The sequence below is a fragment of the Ursus americanus genome, chromosome 14 (genome assembly GCF_024610735.1).
Source record: "Ursus americanus isolate L20-20 chromosome 14, mUrsAme1.1.p, whole genome shotgun sequence".
NCBI lineage: Eukaryota > Metazoa > Chordata > Mammalia > Carnivora > Ursidae > Ursus > Ursus americanus.
Genome location: NC_142140.1, coordinates 58,634,825 through 58,655,591, shown reverse-complemented (window position 1 = coordinate 58,655,591; position 20,767 = coordinate 58,634,825). Strand labels below are relative to the sequence as shown.

Genomic DNA, 20,767 nt, shown 5'->3' with positions numbered 1-20,767 from the left:
CGGCAATCTGAGTACTGACCAATGTAAAAAAATAAATATCCATTAAAAAAATAACTTCTGTGTATCTGTGTGGGAGGGGGTATAAAGGGTAAGCAATGCAGTGGCCGGGCGGCCAGGCGCTGGACGGGGGCACGTGGAGCCGCCCTGTGGAATCAGCCAGCACCGGCGTCTGAGAAAGAGCTAGGACAGTGGCACGCACAAGAACATACAGGAGACGGTGGGGTTGGGACTCAGCCCCATGCACAAGGCACAGAGTGGGCAAACGGGGTGTGGGCGGTCCAGTGGCTCACCCTGAAGTCACTCTCCTCACGGAGGGAGGGCAGGAAGTAGCTGTTCCCCGGGGACCGGCTCTGAAACCCGGGCACTTGCTTCCAAGGTAGCCCACTTCCCCTTCCACCCGTCCTCTGGCCGTTTACCTGGTGACAAGTCTCCAAACAGAACTGTCCTTGCTCCCTGGGTTTCCATCTCTCTCCTGCCCCATCGGTCCTGCAAGCTTAGGAACTCGACTATAGAAAGCTCCAGAACCTCAAGGGCCAGACAGCCAGGAAGGGAAAAGGGGGCCCACTGCAGAGCACCCCAATATGTGCATGGAAACGTGGCCTGCGGCCACACACCATCACCACAGAAAGGACTTACACCAGAACCTCGGAGCCCAGGCCGGGCAGCCAAAAGCTGCACCCTGGCCCCCAACACCTGCGCCTGGGCCACCAAAATTCCGCAGGGATGTGCCCACCCCCCACCCCCAGGTCGGAACCTGGATTCTGGATTTGGTTTTTAGGGAGCTTCATGAAACGACTGAGCTCCTAGGCAGTCCTGCTCTCCGTCCACTCAAGGCCCGCAGGGCAGCTCCCGGAGGCGAGCCCCGGCCCCAGTCTGTGGTGGAGGCAGAGCCCGGCCCGGCCTTCCAGCCTCCACGCCCAGCCCCGGTCAGCCATTAGGTTCCTCGACCTTGAATTCAACCAAATGGTGAAATAGGGCACCAAAAAAAAAAAAAAAAAAAAAAAAAAGTCTGGCCAGTGGCAATGAAGGAAGGGTCCGAGGAAGCCCACCAACAGGGAAAAGATCTCAGGGACCACCCCCACGTTCTGGCAGTATGCTTAAAAATTCTCTAGAAATGTATCAAGGACTAAAGACAGCCAATGATATAAAAATAGTTTTCAGTGGCTCTGGGTAAAGACAGGTGATGAGGCACGTTCCGTTCACATCACGCGGCAGCCTCTCGAGGTGGTCCTCGGGTCCCCCTGGAAAGAAAGGCCGGCAACCTAAGAGGCCCGTACATGCCCACCCGGCCAGGCAGGTCCCCCGACCCCTGCCAGGGAGGGACCGGACCAGGGCCTGCGTGCCCCCCAGAACCAGCTCGGGGCTGCGGCATGGCCCCCGGGCCTCAGGAGCCCTCCCCCCCAAAACCATTACTAAAGCCCCAGGATCCCAGGCGGGAGGAATGGAGGCGGCAGAGCCTGTTCACTGAGGACCCTCGAGGCTACACCGGAGCCGCCTGGAGGTGCTCAGAGCTCAACACCCCACTCCTGGGGCCCCCGTGCCAGAACCCTGACGTCCACACAGGGGCGAGAGCCAGGAGGCAAGGGTATTCCCCCCCACAGGCCATCTCTGGGGGGATGTGCAGCCTTGGGGGGAGGGGCTAGGCGGTACTGAGCACCGGCCACGGCCAGATGTGCTCACGGCAGGCAGCACGGCCCTGGGGATCCGGCCAGCGTGCACGGGTGCATCCGGACGGTGGGGTGCATGTCCGGGTGTGTGTCCCCGTGGGCTGCCTTGGGCCGCTACCTGTTGATGGAAAAGATCCTCCTCGCCGAATTCCGCCGGCTCCTCTTCTGCCTCCTCCCCGTTCTCCGCCTCCCGCACCACCGACGACCGCTTCACGGTTCTCGTGGCCACCTCCTGCACGGGACAAGGGCCATGGACGCTTGGCCCCTCGGGTCGTGGGGGCCCAGCCCATCACGGCGGCGGCCGGGCCAGGGTGCTCCTGCCCAGCCTCTGCCCAGCAAGAGCCACATCCCGAACCCAGGGTCACGTGCCCCCTGGGCCTGTAGTGTGGTCGGGGGGAGACCCCAGGGCCAGGATGGCAGGGGGCCCCCAGCGAGGCACAAGCACCCACCTCCCCGTCAGCATTGAGCAGGATGGTCCGGAAGCTCTCGCCCGTGCCCCAGCTGTTCTGGCTTTTCCACACAAGTGTCGAGGGGGGGCTGTGGGCCACTCCTGCACCAGCTGCCCACACCTGGGGACACGGGAGGACCTCCCCATCAATGCTGGCTCCGGGCCCAGGACCACGTGCCAGCAGCCAGTTCCTGGCCCCTGCCCCCTGGGTCCCGCTGACGGAGGACAGTTGCCAGGGTACAGAAGACACTGAGGTCCAGTGGCCAAGAGCTCTCATGTCAGCAAACGCAGGCTGAACGGAGACCAGCAGCCCATCGGCCTCCAGGGGGCCATGCCTGGAACTCTTCTGTCTGCCAGTGGCCGCCAGCCCAGACGGCCCGGACCCTCCTGCACCACGGGATGTGGACAGGTCACCACGGGGCTCCAAAGGGCTCCAGGGAGGGTCCAAGGGCACAGCGCTGGCATACAGGTGACCCGTGACAGAACGCAGCTGTTCTCAGAGCCAAGTCACTGGACCACTGTCCCCGACCCCCCAAGTCACTGCCTGCTTCTCAAGGACTCCGCTCCTCGCAGCCACCACTCACATCGGTCTCCTGTTGCTACTGCCACCTCCCCCTCCCACCAGTGGCCACTCTCGGCCCAGGCCCCGGTGGGCGACCACCTACCGTGACGGTCTGGCCGGCACGCAGCACGTACTTGGGCGTGAACTTGTAGGCGATCTCCTCCCCTTCCAACACCTGCCTCTTGATCCTCCAGTTCCCCAGAGACTGGTCCTGGCGCAGGGGACACGGCGCCTGACGCCCAGCTCCGGGAGGACCCTCCCCGGCTCCTGCCCCGCCCGGCGTGGGGGCCCCTCACCTTGTCCGAGCTGTTCTTCAGCTGCACAAACCTGCCCTCCAGGTCGATCTCCTCGATGCTGACGCCGCCCGAGGCCGACGCCTGCTGCGCCAGGTGGAAGCTCGTGCTGCTGCTGCTGCTGCTGCCGCCAGAGCCGATGCCGCTGGAGCCCGGGCCCGGCGACTCCTCCGCCTCCAGCCGCTTGCGCTTGCTGCGGCCCGAGCGCCCGGCCGTAGACACGCTGCTGCTGCTGCTGCTCGACGTGGCCCGCGACACAGTGATCCGCGAGGACGGGCTGGGGGTCAACTTCAGCCTGCGGGGCGGGACAGAGGTCCGGACGGCTCGCTCACCTCCCCTCCGCCTCGCCCGGCCCCACCCGGCCCCCACCCCTCCCCTTCCCCGGCCCCACCCCCTATGGCCCCACCCCCTGCTCCTCTCCCCGGCCGTTCCCCATCCCAGCCCCAGAGCTCCTCCCCCGCCCCGCCCCCTTGCCCTCCTCTCCCGAGACCACCCCCACCTCTCCTCCTCGCCCTCCAAGAGCTTGCGGTAGGCGCTAATCTCCATGTCCAGGGCCAGCTTGACGTCGAGCAGCTCCTGGTACTCGGCCAGCTGCTGCTGCATCACGTCCCGCATCTCGGTCATCTCCTGCTCCTTGGCGTCCAGCATCTTGCGGAACTTGTCCCGCTCCCCAGCCATGGTCTCCTCCAGCTCGCGAATCCGGTCCTCTGCCGCACTGGCCTGGCGGGCGGCGGGGGAGTCCGGGCGGCCAGGTCAGGGTGGCCTCTGCGGCTCACGCAGAGAAGCCCACCGGCCGCGGGCCTCTTCCCCGCCTCCTGCGTGTGCGGGCGGGCACCGACGGCGGCCAAGAGGCCCCGCCGGGGTGGGCCGCGGGCAGAGCCCAGGCCCCAGAGCGCGAGGGCTCTGGTGGTCGGTGACCCAACGGCCCCCGGGATGCCACGTCACCCGCACTGACCACACCGAGAGGCCAGGCCCTCAGGAGTCACCTGCTTCTGGAGGCCAGAGAGCTGGTAGCTGAGGGACTCGAGGCGCATGCGGGCTTCCTTCAGCTCCTCCCGGGCGGCGCTGGCGGCCTTATCGTTCTGGTCGGAGCTCAGCTTGGCGCTGTCCAGCTGCAGGGACACGGGCTGGCATGTGAGGGGCCGGCGGGCGGGCGGGGAGCCCTCCCCCCGCCCCCGCCGGTTGGCACCTTGGCCTGGTAGGTCTGCTCCAGCTCCAGCTTGTACAGCCGCACTTGCTCGTCATGCTGGCTGCGCAGCTCCTCCAGCGCCTGGGCCATCTTGAAGTCGTACTCCTGCTGCCGGCTGCTGTCCACCTCCACCAGGCGACGCTCGTGCCGCCGCCGTGTCTCCCGCACCTCCTGGGCCAGAGCGGGTGATCAGCCGCGGCCCGGCGCCCTGCCCGGACATCCGCCCCAGCCAGGCCTCCTGGTCACCCGTGTCCTCAGCCCGAGCTCCAAGTCCATGTGTGGGCTCAAAACACCGAACTGCTGGGGGATCACAGCGCCAGGAGTCCCAGTCACCTGGGCGGACACGGCCCAGATGTCCCCTGGCTGACAAGCTGACAGGAAGGCTACGTGGCCGCCCCGGGGACGACCCCGAGCCCCTGACGCTCAGGGAGGGAACCAGACACAGAAAGCCCCACGGCGTGTGAGTCCACGTGTGTGACACGTCCAGAACAGGCTCGTCCACGGACGGGAAGGGGGGCTCGCGGGGGCTGGGGGTTGGGGAGGGGATGATGGCTGCTGGGCCGGGGTTTCCTTTTCAGGCCGACAGAATGTTTTAGAGTTAAAACAGAGGTGAAGGTTGCACACCTCTGTGAATGTACTAAAACCAAACTGTATACTTTAAAGTTTGATGGTACAGGAATATTTCAATGAAGCTGCTGTTAAAAGAATTCCTGACGAGGGGCACCTGGGTGGGTCATTCGGTTGTGCACCCAACTCTTGGTTTCAGTTCATGTCATGATCTCAGGGTCGTGGGATCGAGCCCCAAGTCCAGCTGTGCGCTCAGTGGGGAGTCAGCTTGAGATTCTTTCCCTCTCCCTCTGCAACTCCCCCTGCTCGCACACTCATGCACTCTTTTTCTCTCTCTCAAATAAATAAATGAATAAAAATCTTTAAAAAAAACAAAAGAAAACCCTGCTGAGCCCGTCTCAGGTACCTGGGGTCTGAGACACAGAGACCCGGCGGTGGAAGGTCTGGGCCCCGGAGCACAGCTGCCCCCACACGGCGCCGGCAGAGGGCGCTGTGCACCAGCCTCGGACTCCAATGCAAGGGCCGTTCCCCTTCCTCCAAGACACACTGGAGCACCCAGAGCACTTATCACACTGTACCATCAGCTTGTAAGAACAACAGGAATGTTTCTAAAGGAAGCCAATCCTGTTTACAAGGAACCCGTGAAGCTCGGGGACCCCAGGACCAGCACACCCACCTTCACAGCGCCCCCCAGGGCAGCTCGCAAGGCTCCCTGCATGGCTCCCCGCCAGGAGCTCCTGGCCACCAGCCTCAGGGAGCCCCGCCAGGAGCCCTTCCAGGGTGTCCTTCGGGCTCCCCTCACAGGTCCCCGCATGGCTCTCCTCCTGGGATCCTTCCTCACAAGCTCAGGGTCCCATACAGACCCCCTCAAAGACTCCAGGTCTCTGGCGGATGCCTTCAGGGCTTCCCTCAGGGGCTCCTCCCCAGCTGCCCTGGCGGCCCTGGCCCTGGCCCTCGCTGGGCCTGGCTGGAGCTGGAGACCACTTCTCAGTTGTACAGGCATCCCTCCTGCCAGCAGCTCCCCCGGGGCACTGACGGCCTGAGCCAGCAGGCCCCAGGGTTCCATTCTGGGCTGTGACAGAACAATGGGCTCTGTGATGATGAGCTGTGAGGGGCTCCCAGGCCACATCCCCTCCCAGAAGACACAGAAACCCCAGCTCTAACCGCCAGGAACGTCCTTCACTCCCGCAGGTGGGCCTGCCATACCCCAGAGCCCAGGCCCAGGGATTCGGAGCTTGGGGGTCGGAAGGGGGTACCCAGGAAGCAAGGGAAGCAGATGGGCCGTCCCCCTCCCTTTCCCAGGGAGGGTCTGCCGTGGCTTCAATGATGGCACCCCAAAAGATGTGTCCACGTCCTAACCTCCAGAAGCGGGAATGTGACCTTATTTGGAAAAGGGGGCTTTGCAGATGGATTAGTAAGTCTCCAGATCACACTCTCTGGGTCATCTGGGTGGGCCCGGAACCAGTGACAAGCATCCTCGCAGAGACGGGGGGGGGGGGGGGGGGGGGGGGCATGTGAGGACGGAAGCACAGGTGGACAGATGCGGCCACGAGCCCGGGGGACACCTAGAGCCCCCAGAGCCCCTACCTGGATCGCGGCTCTGCCCTCCAGAAAGTGGGAGGACACTAACCCTCCAGGCCGGCCCCCGAGACTCACCTCCTCGAAGACGTTTTTCCGGAAGTCGAGCTCCTCCTGCAGGCTCTGGCAGCGGTTCTCCAGGTCCACGCGCATCAGCGTCTCCTTCTCCAGCTGCTTTTTGGCCACCGCGTGACCATCCTCCGCCTGGCAGACACAGCACAGCAAGCCAAGCTGACACGCTGTCTGCTGCACACGTGGCCTCTCGGGGCCCAGGGATTCCCTTAAACACACACGCTCCAACAGGGGGTGTCGAGGGCTTGAGGGCTTGGAAACCGGCCGGCCACTGGCATCCCAGCCACAGGCTGCTCCCACCGGACAGGACGTCCGCCTGCCGCCCAGACCCACAGCACCCACGCCCGGCGCCAGCTTCCTGGTCAGACTGGGGCCGCCCGACACCTGCCTTCGCCAGCTGGGCCCGCAGCTCGGCCACGTCGCTCTCCAGGCCACGCTTGTCGCTGAGGGCGGCAGCCAGCTCTGCCTCACTCCGGTGGAACAGGGACTCCAGATCCTTCACGCGGCCCTGGGCCACCGTGAGCTCGCCCTCCCTCTTCTTGGAGCTGCAAGTCAAGAGCGGGTGTTAGCCAGGAGCAGGAGGGGTGGGCCGTCGTGGGGTCAGGGGGCCCCTCAGGCAGCTCACTCTGGCCCCGAGCCACAGGTATCTGCCCCGGGGTCATGGAGCCCGGGCTCTCGGCACAAAAGGTATCCCTTCTTCAAAGCTGCCCTGCACAGCAGGGCTCCACCAGCTAATAGAGACAAGCCTCAAACACCTCAAGAAGAGAGCTTTAGTGTCATTTTGGGGATTTGGGGGCAAGGGAAGGATCATCTAGGGGAGAATGTTTTAAAAAATTAACGTATCATTTATTAAAGTTGCATATCAAAATCCTGGCTTTGAAAAGTCGATCTCGTCTGTAAACTCGAGCTGCTATAAGCAGGTCGTCTGACGTTCTAGAAGACGATCTTCCCCAACATCAAAGACGGCGAACAGACGAACGCGCAGCCACCACAAGCACGGGCCCGAGCCTCTTGAACATCTCTCAAAGGAATTCCCACCTTCTTGGAGTGGAGTGCACGCCACCTCCCCACCCGGAGCTGGCTCCCGGCGAGTGCGGACCCCCAGGGTCTCCCCCCAGCGCTGCTCACGTGGGGGCGCTGCGGGGGCCCCAAGCTGCATCCCTGGTGCCGGCCCCCCACCCAGGGAACCACCGGGGACGGAGCATCAGCTCGCAGGAGCGGGGCTGCCGTAGAGACAGGGACTTTGGCCGCCAAGCCGCCTGTGCCCTCAACGGCAGCCCTGGGAACCCGGAGCTCCACCGAGCATTTCACCGCCACCCTGCACGGGGGTCTCAGGGTCCCTGCAGTCCTCATCCCTGAGCTTCCAGCCACACGGTCCTGGCTCTCCCGCTCGCAGCGGGGCTCCAAACCCTGAGCCCCTAGAGCAGGTTTCGCAGGGCTTTGGGGAAACGAATCATTCGTTTGACACCTATTACTAAGAGCCCGCTTTGTGGAGAATGCCATCCTCGGGCCAGAGATAAACCTGGGAACAGCCCTGCTCCCCCGACACAGAACGTCCCCGTGGGTGGAGATGACAGTGAAGCGTGCTGCTGGTCAGATGCAAACGTGCAGCAGAAGGGCAGAGGAAGCAGGACGGGAGGTGAGGGAGCAAGAGCCACGTGGGAACTGCACTTTTAGGGCACCCAAGCCCTGCCCGGGGTCACCCTTGACACAGACCTGAATGAGGGGAGCTTAAGAATGAGCCAGATCCATTATTTCTGGGAGAAGAGCATTCAGGCAGAGGAAGCAGAAGTGCAAAGGCCCTGGGGTGAGGTGTGCCTGGGAAGTTTGAGATCAGCAACAAAGCCAGGGCGAGAGGAATAGAGGCATCAGGTGACGTGGAAATTTTTTTCTTCTTTTTTTTTAAATGCTCATTTAAATAATCTCTACACCCAACATGGGGCTTGAACTCACGACCCCAAGATCAAGCGTCACATGCTCTTCCAACTGAGTCAGCCAGGCGCCTCAACATGGAAAATTTCTAAACAATTTCATCCAATATTGATTCCGCAGAACTACACAGGCTGGCCCAGAAAGCGGGGACACTGGCGGCTCCCACCCGCTTATGTCTCACTGGCCACGTCTCGCGAGCCTCCAGGAGCCAGCGCACTTCCTCATCTGTGTAACAGTAAGTTCTGGAGGATTAAGTGGGAGAACCTGGCCTATTTGTTGGGTCCTCCACGTGGCTACCCACATTCCTATCATCACAGGGATGTGGTGATGAACTGGTCAGGGAAAGACCACCACTCCGCCTAAGCAGTGCCGGCTCCCTGCTCGGGAAGGGCTCCTGCACCGAGAACAGAAGTGAGGCAGCTGGGCGCAGCACCCACAGAATGACGGCCAGAGGGCGGGAGGGGTGCCCAGTGAAAGTTACGGGCCAGACATGTAGAGTCCCTCCCGCCAGCATCACTGGACTGGCCATTCCCCGTGTCCTGTCTGCCCCCCGCCGCACCCAGGATCAGCCCAAGGAAAGTGGCTCTTCTGACAATGGGCACAGCTGTCACCCACAGAAGCCGTCACGGAACAATGGGACCAGCCTCCCACAGCCACGGCACCACGGGTGAACCAGTCCCGGGCACGGGAACATCCCAGCAGCCAGGGCAGACTCTTGGCACAGAGGACATCTGATGACTTGGGGAGGCTCGCAAGAGGCTCGCGGCCTCTAAACCCCCGTTGTCTCCGGCGTCTGCCGTGAGTTTACGGAAGCGCGTGCAGGCGCTCAGACCGGCCACGGCGGTTCTGTCTGGGGGAAGGCTGCTGCAGACTTTGACTTTGCTCTTGAAGCTTTCACCTTCCGCTTTCCCACCAGTGAGCATCTGTGACTGCTAAGCAGATAAAAACAAGACTTCTGGGCCCAGACAAGGAGCCGCACACAGGAGCCCAGGCATCCGGAGGCTTCTGGAATCTGCACTGATCGTAGGGAGAGCAGCTGGGGTCCCGAGCAGTGCTGACTCTGGGATTCCCTCAATCTTCCCCAAGAAGCACAAATCACTTTTTAATTAAAACACTTATTAAACTGATGGGATATAGTCGGCCTGGCCTTTGCTTTTTGGCCACAGACCAGGCGCCTAGACCATGGTGCGCGCTGTTCTGTTCCAGCACATCCCTAAGTGAAAGCAGCCGGGCGGAGAAGGGCACACACCATGTGGTTCCAAGTCTAGGACGTTCTGGAAAAGGCGGAACAGCGGAGGCGGCAAAAGGGTGTGGGGTGGCCGGGGTGGGGGAGGGACAGGTGGGGACCGGGATTTTTAGGGCGGCGAAACGGGAATGCTGTAACGGCGGGTACATCTTCATCATGAGTCTGTCCAAAGTCTGTACGGGGGCGCCTGGGTGGCACAGCGGTTAAGCGTCTGCCTTCGGCTCAGGGCGTGATCCTGGCGTTATGGGATCGAGCCCCACATCAGGCTCTTCTGCTATGAGCCTGCTTCTTCCTCTCCCACTCCCCCTGCTTGTGTTCCCTCTCTCGCTGGCTGTCTCTATCTCTGTCGAATAAATAAATAAAATCTTTAAAAAAAAAAAAAAAGTCTGTACGAGTCTGTTGCAGAAGGTCCCCCCCCCCCCCGAGAGGGAACCCTAATGTCGACTCTGGGCTTCGGTTAACAACAATGCATCGGTGTCGCTTGTCTGTCACGATGATGGAGCCCTCGCTAATGTGTGCTGTGTGAGGTGTTTCTAACGCGGAAACTAGAGGAGAGATTCTGGAAACTCTGGACTTCCCACTCATTTTCCTATAAACATAAAACTGCCTAACCCCCCCCCCCGCCAAGACTCTATTAAAAAAAGAAAAGAAAAGAAAAAAGAATAGGAAGAAAAACATCCCATAAATACAGAGGTGACTCTGTTGGCGGCTGGGGCTGTGAGCGGGACTCGGGAGCCGGGCCTCGGTCCTGGCCACTGCCAAGCTGAGGGGCCCTGGACAAGCCCGGCCCCTGGCCCATTTTGCCCACCACGCCCCCCCCCAAGGTGGGGACGATGACAGTCCGGCCCTGGTCACATCTGACAGCCTGGTGTCACGTACGGTGTCCTTGGTACTTTGGTCCTGCCCCCCCAGCAGCACCTGTTCTCCACGCTGTCTGCACGGGCCTTTTTCTCACAAGCAGGCCAGAGAAGAGAATGTGCTTTTGAAGAAGAAAAAAGACCCGGCCTGAAGGTCTCCTACCCCACTCGGCCTGGGTCACGGCCTGGATGGGGCGCTCTAAACTTCCCTGGGGCGGGGGGGCAGGCGGGGACGGAGGTGGGCACCCCGACAGGAGCCTCGGAGGATGTGGGCCACGGTACCACACGTGAGCAGCGCGTCAAGGTCTCTGGGGGCCCACGACCCGGGGACAGCACACTAGTGGCTCCCAAATTCAGGGGAGAAAGGGGAGGCTGGGCTGTGGGGCCCGGCGCCATCCTCTATCTGGGAGTGGGGGGCCAGCACCCATAGCTACCTGCAGACTCAGTGCCAGGGGGGCTGCTCAGGTTGAAAAGCTCCCTGGGTTGGGGGCGCCTGGGGGGCTCCGTCGGTGAAGCATCTACCTTCAGCTCGGGGCATGACCTCAGGTCCTGGGCTCCAGCCCCGCGCCCAGCTCCCTGCTCAGCAGGGAGCCTGCTTCTCCCTCTGCTGCTCCCCCTGCTACGCTCTTGCTCTCTTTCTCAAATAAGTCAGTAACATTTTTAAAAAAAGTCTTCCCTGGGCTGAATTAGTTGGGGGAACAAAGGTAACGGGAAGGGCCAGCTAGAGGGCCAGGTCGCAGAGCACCCACCCCAGGGGCCGGCCCACAGGACCCCATAGCAAGGGCATCTGGGTGTGGCTGAGGGCGGGGGGAGCCCAACACCTGGGCGGCACGACACCTGGGCGGCACGACACCTCGGCCGCACGCCACCTGGGCCGCACGCCTACCTCTTGTTGGCCTCCTCGAGCTCAGCCTTCAGCTTCCCCAGCTCGATCTGCAGCCGCGCCCGCTCCCGCGCCGTCTCGTCCAGCACCCTGCGGGCATCGGCCAGCTCGGCCTCGTACAGCGTCTTGATGCCGCTCACCTGAGGGGGTGCAGCAAGGCCCAGGTCAGGGAGAAACCCCTTCCCCACCGACAGCGGGTGCCCCCGGGCTGGACACGGCTTCTCCCGACGCCTCCCACCCGGGGGTGACCCCAGCCGGCCCGACCCGCCCAGGTCCCCTGTCCACCTCCCTGGTCACCCACCAGCTGGGCACACAGCTCGTGCTTCTCGCGGCCTTCTCGCCCCCAAACTCCCCCCATGTCCACGTGCAGAGGGCCAGGCACAGGTGTTTACAGATATCCGGAGCCAGACCAGAACTGACAGCCCCTCGACCCCAAGAGTCAAAAAGACGAAGAATAACAACTACCGGCAACACAGAGATCGGGGCCTCCACGCACAGCCGCTGGGAGCGGAAACGGGCCAGCCGCGGGGGAAGCCAGTCGCGCAGCTGAGCCTGTAACCCAGCGAGTCCACTGCTGGGCACCCACCCACCCTGCAGAAGTACCATAAACCCGCGTGCGTGCGCACAGCAGCCGGAAGTATAAACACCCAAACATCCACCGATGGGCCAGCAGACGCACACGGTGTGCCCACCGCGCACGGGCACGTCCCTCGACCGCCAGCAGGGGACGGACCCGAGCCCACGACGCTCAGGGAGGGAACCAGACACAGAAGGCCCCGCGGCGTGTGGGTCCATGGGTGTGACGCGTCCAGAACAGGCTCCTCCACGGACGCGAAGGGGGCTCGCGGGGGGCCGGGGGAGAGGATGGGGATGACAGCTGATGGGGGCGGGGCTTCTCTTGGAAGACGGGACTGTTCCGGAATCGGACAGCGGCGATGGCTGCACAGCTCTGCACAGCGTCATCGGAAGAGCCGCGGGAGCGGAGAACTCCCGCTCAATAAGGCCGCGGACAAGCAGAGCCGCTCCCCGGGCGGCCGTCTTGGAAAGCTGCACCACCTCCCACGAGGCTACGACGCCGGCGGGTGTCTGTGCCGGGGGTGCAGGCGCAGCCGGGACCCCTCCCTCCTGCAGGAAAGGCCCTGGAGCAGAGGGGGCTGCGGGAGCTCCCAAGGACGTGCTCCGTGGTCAGCTAAGCACCATCCCGCTGGCCGGGGCCTGAGGAGCTTCTGGGACGGGGGACTTTCAGAAGAGGTGGGATTTTCAAAGCCAGTCTGAGACCCTCCCCCTACACCCCCCACTGGACTGGGCATCCTGGGCCTCAAGCCAGCAGCTCCCAGTCACCTCATCCCACAGGTAAGTCGGGATATGGGCTCCTGGCCCTATCTCACAGATGGGGAAACTGAGGCATGGAACAGGAAACTGGCCTCTCCTGACCTGTCAGGTGCAGGGCAGAGCAGGTCTGCTGGGGACAATACCAAGAGGAGGACATACGATAGGGGGAGCAGAGACAAAGCAAGCTTCTCCCTCCTGAACCCTGGCCGCCACCACCCACCTCCGACAGCAAGGGCCCTCCCTCCCACAGAGCTGGTGTCCTGCGGCCACGCCCGATGTTTCCACCTCTGGGAAATGGATTCTGGAACCCACCTCAGTTCACAGAAGTGACCACTCCTGTCTCCAAACGTACCTGGGCACCTGAGTTTACATGTGTATCTTGGCTCTGCCTGCCGGCATCTCACCTTCCAGAACTCTCCTGAGCCTGACGGTGAGCACACACAAGATCCCCTGCCCCCACCCCCAAATTGGGGCCCTTTCTCTCACAGCCTCCCCTCACGAGGCAGGGGTTCCGGGATGACCACTGACCAACACAACAGTCACTAAGGCCACCTGAGCACTGAGCCAGGTCGGGGTACGGGGCAGGAGAAGCCAGCAATCGTGACGCCGTATTTAAGTTCTTGATACTTCATTCAGGTGGGTTTTTGCGCTAATTTTAATTGTTTTTTTTCCCTTAAGTAAACTCTACCCCCACCATGGGGCTCAAACTCACAACTCCAAGATCAGGGGTCACGTGCCCCACTGAGCCAGCCATGTGCCCCTAATTTTAATTGTTTAAACCTTCCATTAAAATATTCTTCATCCCATTGCACCAGCCTCACCATGAGGAAACACCAGACCGACCAGGGGAGAAGGACCTCTTACATTCCTGCCCAGGCTCCTCACGACTGCCCCGGGCCATCCACCCCGGGGAAGCCTCCGAAACGGTCTCGGCCCAGAGGGGCCCAAGGAGCCGTGACACCTGAATGCTGTGTGGGGCCCTGAGACGGTCCTGGGGCAGAGCAGTGGGGGGAACCTGAGGACATCCAGACAACGTACGGGTGTTAGTCAATGACGTCGGTACGACGTCAACACTGGTAAAATCACCGTGACAAACACTGGCACGAGGCGCTCTCGGGAACCGCGATGGGGACGCCGGGACTCAGTACTACCTCTGCCATTTTTCTGTAAATCTAAAACTGGCCTGAAAAAGAAGGTTGAGTAAGTAAAACACCTTGTATTGCTTGTCTCCACGACTGAGATTGTCGGCGCTCCCTTGGACGCACTCGTCCTGACTCTGCTCTGGGCGCCCAGGCCACGCTCTCGCAGTCACCTCAAGTGTCGTGGTGAAAGTATCAAGTTCTGGGGCACGTGGCTGGGTCCGTCGGGAGCGCGTGCAACTCCTGGTCTCAGGGTGGAAGTTCGAGCCCCACGGTTGTAGAGATGACTACCTACAAGGACTAAGCTCATGCAGTGTTTCATGTCCGTGTGTGCACACGCGCGGGCACATGTGCGTCTGTCTTAATAAGACGCTTGTCTACAGCCAGGTCTGCAAACTCGGGCCCACAGACCAAATTCCATCCCGCCGCCTGTGTTTGTCCCGCCTGCAAGCCCAGAATAATTTTTACATCTTTAAATGGCTGTGGAGGACAAAAAAGCAAAAGAAATTTTGCGACACAGGCAAACTACAGGAATTCAGGTTACCATGTGTATAAATAAAGTTTTACTGGCCCACGGCCTGGCCCACAGGGTCTGTGGCAGCTTTCCCCGTAACTGCTGAGTTGAGTAGCCACGACAAAGACTTCCAGCCCACGGAGCTGAAAATGCTGACTCTGGCCGTCTTCAGAAACCATCTGCCAACCCCACTCTACGGCCCTGGGACAATTCAGAAAATTCTCGTAGAGGACAAGCACACAGCCTCTTTCAGACCACTAACAGGTGTTCTGCCGGCAGGCCCTCGCTGCCCTGCACCTGTGACAGTCACCGCAGAAGCCTGGGGCCCAGCCATGGCAGACCAATGGCTTGGGCCTTTTGTTCTGTCTTTTATGGCATCTGCGAGAGCCAAGAGTCAACAAATGTGTTAGCATCTGTTGGCCAGGGAGGGGGAGCAAGGGGGGGGGGGTGTCCAGATAACCCGAGGTGGCCTTTCCCTGTTCCTGTATCTCTGGGGGATACAATCTTCCCGGCTGAGAACCACAGTTCTGCAGACAGCCCCAAGTACTACTCCCTCCTCCCCAGCTCGCCGCACCCCGCCCCTGCTCCCCGGGTCCACCTGAGGGAGCCCCCCACCTGCCCCCACCCCCAAGCAGCAACAGGACACCTGGGTAGGTAAGGGAAAAGAAACCGAAGGCTGGAGGAACTTAACACCCGACTGGGGAGGCTCGCTGGAGAACCGTGTCTCCCTCCTGGCTCCCCTCCCTCCCGGCCAGCACCCAAGGCCTCTCTCAAACAGAAACGCAGCCGGCCCCAGCCCTTCCAGAAACCCTCCAGTGACATGAGCACATGGCTATTCAGCATGGCCCTGCCGACCAGTACCCAGCGGGACCTGTACGCGTGCCCACCTCCACTGCTGGGCTTTACGACAAGCGTGTGGTACGCTTATAACCTTTTAAAAGGCATCTTCAAAGGGCTCCTTAAGTGGCTTGTCCTAATGGCATTTGGGGTTGGGACCATCCTGAGCACTGGGGGGAGGGGGAGGTTAGCAGCACCCCTTCCCCCACCCACTTGATGGCAGGAGCACCACCAGCGTGATGACCACTAATGTCCCCTGGGGCAGCCTCCAGGTACTGGTAAAGTGCACACGGCTCCGCCCACATCTCTCCTACTGCAGCCACCTTCCCAGCCCCCTCCCCAGCCCCCTCCTGGATTCTGCCCACCCACCACCTCTCCAGAGCCCAGTCAGGCCTGGGCCCCACTGCAGCCAAGGCCATTTCCAGGTCACTCCCTCTGAAAAGCCCACGTGACCACCTCAGCTTCCCGCTCCAGCATCCCCTCCCTCCGCAGGTCACCAGCCCCAGGGCATTTATCACGGGGGGGGGGGGGGGCCTGCAGCTGGAACTCCAGAGCAAGCTGGTGGGACTCCCCAGCTCAAGCTGGGAGCACAGCCCTCACCACCGGGTGACACCCAGAGCCCCTGCACAGCCCCTGAGGTCACAGTAGGGCAGGTTTATCACCCACAGCAAGACCTCCTTTGTTGCCATGAGCTCGTCTGGATTCCAGGAGGCCTCAGCCGCTGAGAAGGGAATAATGCTACTCCTCGCCGCAGACAGAGTTTCCAGGCCCTCCTGCATGCGCTCCTGGTACAGCACCCACCCAGAGCCCGCTGGCACCCCACTGCCACTGGGCCCACCAGGCCCATCATCCTCAAAGGTCTGTTCGCCATTTACCCCACCTGCAGGTGGGACAAGCAAGGCCAGGAGAAAGACAAGAAACCAGCGTGGGTGGCGCACTGACCAACCCAGCGGCAGGAGCTGGGTCCGAATCCTGAGGACTCACGCACTGCTCAGGCAGGTGGCCACCTCGGGAGGAGACAATCCAGCCCCAATGTATTAATGACAAAACCTGCCCAAGGTCACACAGTCTAAAAGCAGTCCGCATCTGAGTTTGAATCCAATCCCCCCAGCAACCTAGACAGCACCACCCACCAACGAAAATTCTTCCCCCCATCATCACCCAAGCCACTTTCTGAGCCACTCCCTGTCCTGGCAACGATTAAACAGGGGCGACAGAACCCATGGAACACTTCCTCGGGGCGCCTGTCCTTTATTCTATAAAACACATATTAACGCGCATGGCCCTGCCAGCTAGCACAAAAGGGGGGCGTTCTTATTTCCATTTTACGGAAGAGGCACTGAGACCCAGAGAGTTTAAGTGACTTGCCTAAGGTCCCACAAAGGGTAAGTGGCTCCCTGAAACGATCCCCCCCCCCCCCCGCTGCTCTCCCCCAACTAGTCCGTCACGTGGCCCACGGTCAGGGGAGGGAAGCCGAGGCTCAAGCCCATTCTGGCTTCAGGGCCTAGCTCTCCCACTGGGCCCTCAGGGGGACCCACAAGGTGAGCACTCCCCCACCCCCCACCCTTATTCAGAGGAACCACACTTGGGTTTCAAGGAGCCAGAAGTCCAGCTAAGCAAGAAAAGAGCCTGGGGCCCGTGGGGACTGGGGGAGAGTTGGGCTGGAGCCCCAGTCCCCAAACAAGGAAAGAACCCACCCAGGACCCCCAGACACCTGGCCCTCACATGCCGACAGGGGACTGGGCTTACCCAGCCCCTTCTCCCTCAGTCTCCAGGGAAGCCCTGGGACCCACCTGGAACCCAAAACTTCCCGCTGGATCCCCAAGACCAGACGTCTCCCCATCCCCTACCAAGCTCCAGCCCATCAGCCAACGGTGTGTCCCAGGGCCCAACTGAGGACCTCTCAAATTTCCCATGGGACCCCTGAGGCAACAGACCCCCTCCCCTCGGGTGCCCACCCACCCCAGGTGCAGGTAGGAGAGGCAGCCTACAGCCTAACCACCTCCCCAGTCCCTCCATTCCCCAGAATTCATAACAGGACCTTTGCAGAGTTCCACAGTGATCAGAGCACGTGACTCCCCCCAGGACCCTCCCCCCATGAGACCCTCCACCCCTCCTCGAGGCCCCTTCAGACAGTTTGAACTCCCCCCAGTCTCCTCGGAGACCAGAGAACCCCACCAAATTTCCTCCCAGGACGCCAGGACATCCTAAGGCATCCCTGAGGCTCCCCACCTCTCTCTTAGGGGCGGGGCTCACTCTGCTCACACCCTCTCAGCCATGGGATCCCCAGATCTCCTCAGACCACTCAGGGTTCGGGCCTGCCCTATCTCCACCAGTCGCACAGGGGGCCCCGAGATCCCTTGGGGGATCCCTCAGGGGACGGGTCTACCCCAGACTGCACTCCTCAGTCGGTGGATAAACGAAACCCCCTGCGGGCCCCTCGGCGGGCGGGGCTTGTCCCAGTGTGCACCCCTCGTTCACAGGTCCCCCGACGCCCCCTGAGGGCCCCTCGGCGGGGGGCTTGTCCCAGTGTGTACCCCTCGCTCACAGATCCCCCGAAAAACCCTGGCGAACCTTCGGTGGGCGGGGCCTGCTCCGCTGTGCACCCCTCTCTCACAGGTTCCCCGAAAAATCCCTAGGACTCCTCGGTGGGCGGAGCCTGCCCCAGTGTGCACCCCTCGCCTGGAGCCCCCCCCCAGTCCCTCCAGAGGATCCCCTCGGTGGGCAGGGCCCGCCCGGCCTCCAAACCTCACCCACGGGAGGTCCTCGACCCCCCCTGGGTATGCTCAGAGGCCGAGGCCCACCCCAGGGTGCTCCCCTAGGGTCCCCCGAAACCCCGGGGACCCCCCCCCGGTGGGCGGGGCCTGCCCAGTATCCCCTCTCGCGCAGGGGAACCCCCGGGACCCTCAGAGGCCGGAGCCCCGGCTGCGCGCCCACCTCGCGCGTGGTCACCTCCTCCCTCTCGGAGATCTTGAGCAGGAGCCGGTCGTTCTCGAGCTCGAGCGCGCGGACACGGTCGATGTAGTGCGCCAGGCGGTCATTGAGCTCGCGCAGCTCCTCCTTCTCCTGCAGCCGCGACAGGCGCGTGGGCGACAGCGGCGTGGCGGGCCCGCCCGCGCGGCCGGGCAGCGGCGTGGCCATGGCGGCGGCGGTGGTGGCGGCGGCGGCGACAGCTGCTCGGGGCCCGCGCTGCTCGGGACGGCGGTCGCGGCACGGCGGGCTCATTCAATCCGCGCCGCCGACCAAGATGGCGCCCGGCGCCCGCCGCCGCAGAGCGGCCTGGGACTTGTAGTCTGTCGCGGTTGCGCGGGGCAAGCCGGGAGCTGTAGTTTCCAGCTCAGGAAAGGCTCCACTCGCTTCCCGCTCAGCTTCCCTCTCTGTCCTTTGCTGTTTCTGAAACTCCCTGCGTCCAGAGCCAAGCCTCTGGACCTGAAACTCCCAGCTCGCCACAGTGACACCGGGTTTCTTTCCAATGCCCACTTTCCCCACTTGTATAACCTACCTACCTCTTTGGAGTCCTATTAAAATTAAAGGTGAAGGAACGTCAGAAACACGCTCAGTGATGTCACTTACAGGTACAATCAAAATAAAATAATGATAAGATAAGAAAAGAAAAGATAAGATAAGACAAATAACTGAGCTCACCGCGGTGCTTGGCTGGCTCAGTCCGCAGAGCACGCGACTCCTGCACTGATCTCGGCATGTGAGTTCAAGCCCCCACCTTGGTTGTAGAGATTACTAAAAAAAATTAACTTAAAAAAGAAAAACTGAGCTCACAGATACAGAGAACAGGTTGGTGATGGTTGCCAGTGGAGGGGTGGGAGGTAGGCAAAACAGGTGGAGGGGTCAAAAGACACAAACTTCCGGTTATAAAGTAAATAAATCCTGGGGGTGTAATGCGCTGCCCAGTGGCTCTAGTTAATAACACCGTGTTGCATGTCTGAAGTTGCGGAAAGAGTAGACCTTCACAGGTCTCTTGCAAAAAACCAAATTTTAACTATGTGTGCGTTACTGGATGCTACCACACCTATCCGGAACGTTTCAACAATGTGCCCAAATTAGGTTGTACACCTGAAACTTCTACAATGTTATATGTCAACGATACCTCAATTAAAAAAAAAAAAACAAAAACACCTCATTGAAAGCCGCCAGACACAAAAGGCAACATCCTATACGATTCCACTTACGTGAAATGTCCAGAAGAGGTCAAGCTGTAGAGCAGGGGCCCCGTTGTTCTCTGTGGTGACGCAGGACGTGGAGAGCATCTCGGGGCTCCCCAGCCCTCCACCTGGTGCCAGCAGCACCACTGCCCCACTCCAGTCCGAACAACCAAAATGTCTAGACATTTCCACCTGTCACCTGGAGGCAAAATCGCCCCCAGCTGAGAACCGCTTCCTTCCCCTCACCCTGGAGTTTGCCAGGAGAACCCCTCCTTCCCAGACACCCCACCTTGGGGAATTGGGCTGGAACAGCCTCCCTGAGGCACTCAAGCAGATGGCCCGCGGAGAACGTGATGACCCTCCCAGCCTTCGCGGGAGGCGGGATACTCACCTGTCTTGAACACCTGCAACTCACTCCTATTCCCCTCAGACCAGAAGCAAAGGGCCCCACCTTAGAACCCAGGCAGGAACAATCCCCAGCTAGACTGTCACTGTGCTGTCTTCTCAAAAGTTACCTTGTGCTTTAAACCTGATATTGTTGCGTGTACCCTCATGAAACATAAAAGACAGTCGGTAGGATGCGAGGCATTTAAAGCCAAGTATGAATCCGTGGTACTCCAGGCGGCAGGGCCAGAGCGGGAGGAAAGTGATTGAGGTTGGAGGGCGGCATGGGGTCACCTGGCCAATGCCCCCTCCTCATCAGAGCTCGGCTGACCTCCGCCCAGAGCCCTGGCCAACCTGGTCCCCTCTCAGGGCCCCGCAGGGTCCCACCCGCCGCGAACCTCTCTCGCCCCCCTCCGCCTCCCAGTCTTTCTCCGGCCAGGATGCCAGTCACCACCCGGCTGCACGGCACGGCCTGGGCTTCAGCCTTCCGGCCTGCGAAACCAGTGTGGCCTCTACTCCCCGCCCCGACCCCTCAGCGCTGGGCGGGGCTCGGGTGCCCGGAGCACCCCCCACGCGGGACCCCGGGGGCCGGACTCCAAGTCCCAGAAAGCCCTGCGCTTCCCGTGGGTGGGGCCCGGGGCTCCCCCTCCCCAAGCTGTTTGGGAGGTGACCGCAATTTTCAAATTTTGGCGCTGGGCGGGTGGGGCGGCGACCGCGGCGGCCAGGCCCGCCGCCCCCGGCCCGCCGCCAGATGTCTGGGCCCTCCAGCCCCGCGGAGCTGGACCGCCCCCTGCGCAGGCTGCCACGCGACGGGACGCTCCGGACCCACGGCCGGCAGAGGAAACTAAGGCACGGGACCCCCAGCGGGGACGGGTCGCAGGTGGGATTCGAACCGAGGACTCGCTGGCCCCGGGTCGCAGGAGAGTTAATGGCTGTCTGCTTTGGGGACAGGGGGTGTGGGTAGGGGGTAGGAGAGTCCGCGCCCGGGGCCGTCCAGCCCGCCAGGCAGGGTCCCTACCGTTCCCTCCACGCCCCTCGAGCCGCCGCGCTCGCCCCGCGCGGGTTTTGGCGCCAGATCTTTCAAAAATCTCAGCCCAACGGCTGCCA

The 20,767-nt window shown here is 61.8% G+C and overlaps 1 protein-coding gene across 1 annotated transcript; it reads right to left on the bottom strand.

The window, feature by feature from the left end:
- Positions 1 to 979: 979 nt before the first annotated feature.
- On the bottom strand, positions 980 to 20,030 carry LMNB2 (lamin B2). The gene is made up of 12 exons (XM_087867424.1): positions 18,054 to 20,030; positions 11,298 to 11,434; positions 6,765 to 6,921; positions 6,383 to 6,508; positions 4,160 to 4,330; positions 3,957 to 4,082; positions 3,470 to 3,690; positions 2,974 to 3,265; positions 2,781 to 2,888; positions 2,117 to 2,236; positions 1,786 to 1,899; positions 980 to 1,241 (listed from the first exon to the last, which is right to left on the bottom strand). The coding sequence occupies exons 1-12, from the start codon at positions 18,339 to 18,341 to the stop codon at positions 1,200 to 1,202; spliced, it is 1,902 nt and encodes a 633-aa protein (XP_087723550.1). The 5' UTR covers positions 18,342 to 20,030; the 3' UTR covers positions 980 to 1,199.
- Positions 20,031 to 20,767: the final 737 nt, after the last annotated feature.